Source organism: Sinocyclocheilus grahami, unplaced genomic scaffold, assembly GCF_001515645.1.
Source record: "Sinocyclocheilus grahami isolate Dianchi unplaced genomic scaffold, SAMN03320097.WGS_v1.1 scaffold595.1, whole genome shotgun sequence".
Classification (NCBI taxonomy): Eukaryota; Metazoa; Chordata; class Actinopteri; order Cypriniformes; family Cyprinidae; genus Sinocyclocheilus; species Sinocyclocheilus grahami.
Genome location: NW_015505774.1, coordinates 623861 through 624704, shown reverse-complemented (window position 1 = coordinate 624704; position 844 = coordinate 623861). Strand labels below are relative to the sequence as shown.

At 32.9% G+C, this 844-nt stretch overlaps 1 protein-coding gene across 1 annotated transcript in view; it reads left to right on the top strand.

Moving 5' to 3' along the window:
- The window catches only part of mrpl39 (mitochondrial ribosomal protein L39), a 25755-nt gene that overhangs the window by 19834 nt on the left and 5077 nt on the right, over positions 1-844 (top strand). Inside the window, exon 6 of the mRNA XM_016240601.1 lies at positions 716-781. Coding sequence (XP_016096087.1) covers positions 716-781 — 66 coding nt within the window. The remainder of the gene's footprint in view (positions 1-715; positions 782-844) is intronic.

The window sequence follows — 844 nt, the reverse complement described above, 5'->3', positions numbered from 1 at the left end:
GGCAGATTTGAAGAGTTTATTTCCACAGAAATTGTATTTATTTTAGTTAGATGGTGATTGTCAAATTATGAATTGCTTAAATAAAAATAGAAATGATGACTTTATATTAAAAATTATATTTAAAATTTGTCATTTAAAAAAATATATTAAAAAAAAAAAGTAAATATTGACGGTTCCCCTCTGGTTAATTCAGACACGGCTATGGGCTTTGTGCATGCTGTTATGTATGTGTTGTGTCTTGGAAAATGAAAATACCAGTCCATCTGTCCACTCATACTGAAAATCTTTTCCAGAAATTTGAGTTCATGTATGAAAGTGATTTGGAATAGATTTGTCTTGCCTATTTTAGGCCCAACAGGCCAAAAAATAATAATAATAACAATAAAACAGCGTGTTGCTGTCTATTTGGACAAATTCTTGTTTCTGGTAAGAGTTCATCTAGTTTGAAGTTGAGATGAATGTAATAAACCAGCGTTCACTCCATTTTACTTCTCTAATGTGACGCATTGTTGAATCAAGATATTCAACAATAGCATGGTTTGATTTTGTTGATTTGATTGGATACTTAAAAAGTGTCTCTAATTGATCAGAGGGACTGAAAAGTGAATGAAATATCGAGAGAGAAAAAAACAAGGTTATTTTAATGAAAGCTTTTGTAAGCATTTTTCTCTAGTATAATCACTGATGAATCGTGTGTGTAATTGTGTTTGCGCAGGTGTAAACAGGAGGAAGTTGAAGAAAGAGCAGCTCAAAGCCAGAATGGGACGGTGTCATTATACAGGTGAACACACTCGCACACCCTCTCACTCACACTCCTATTATTAAGAGGACTTTTCATAGGCGT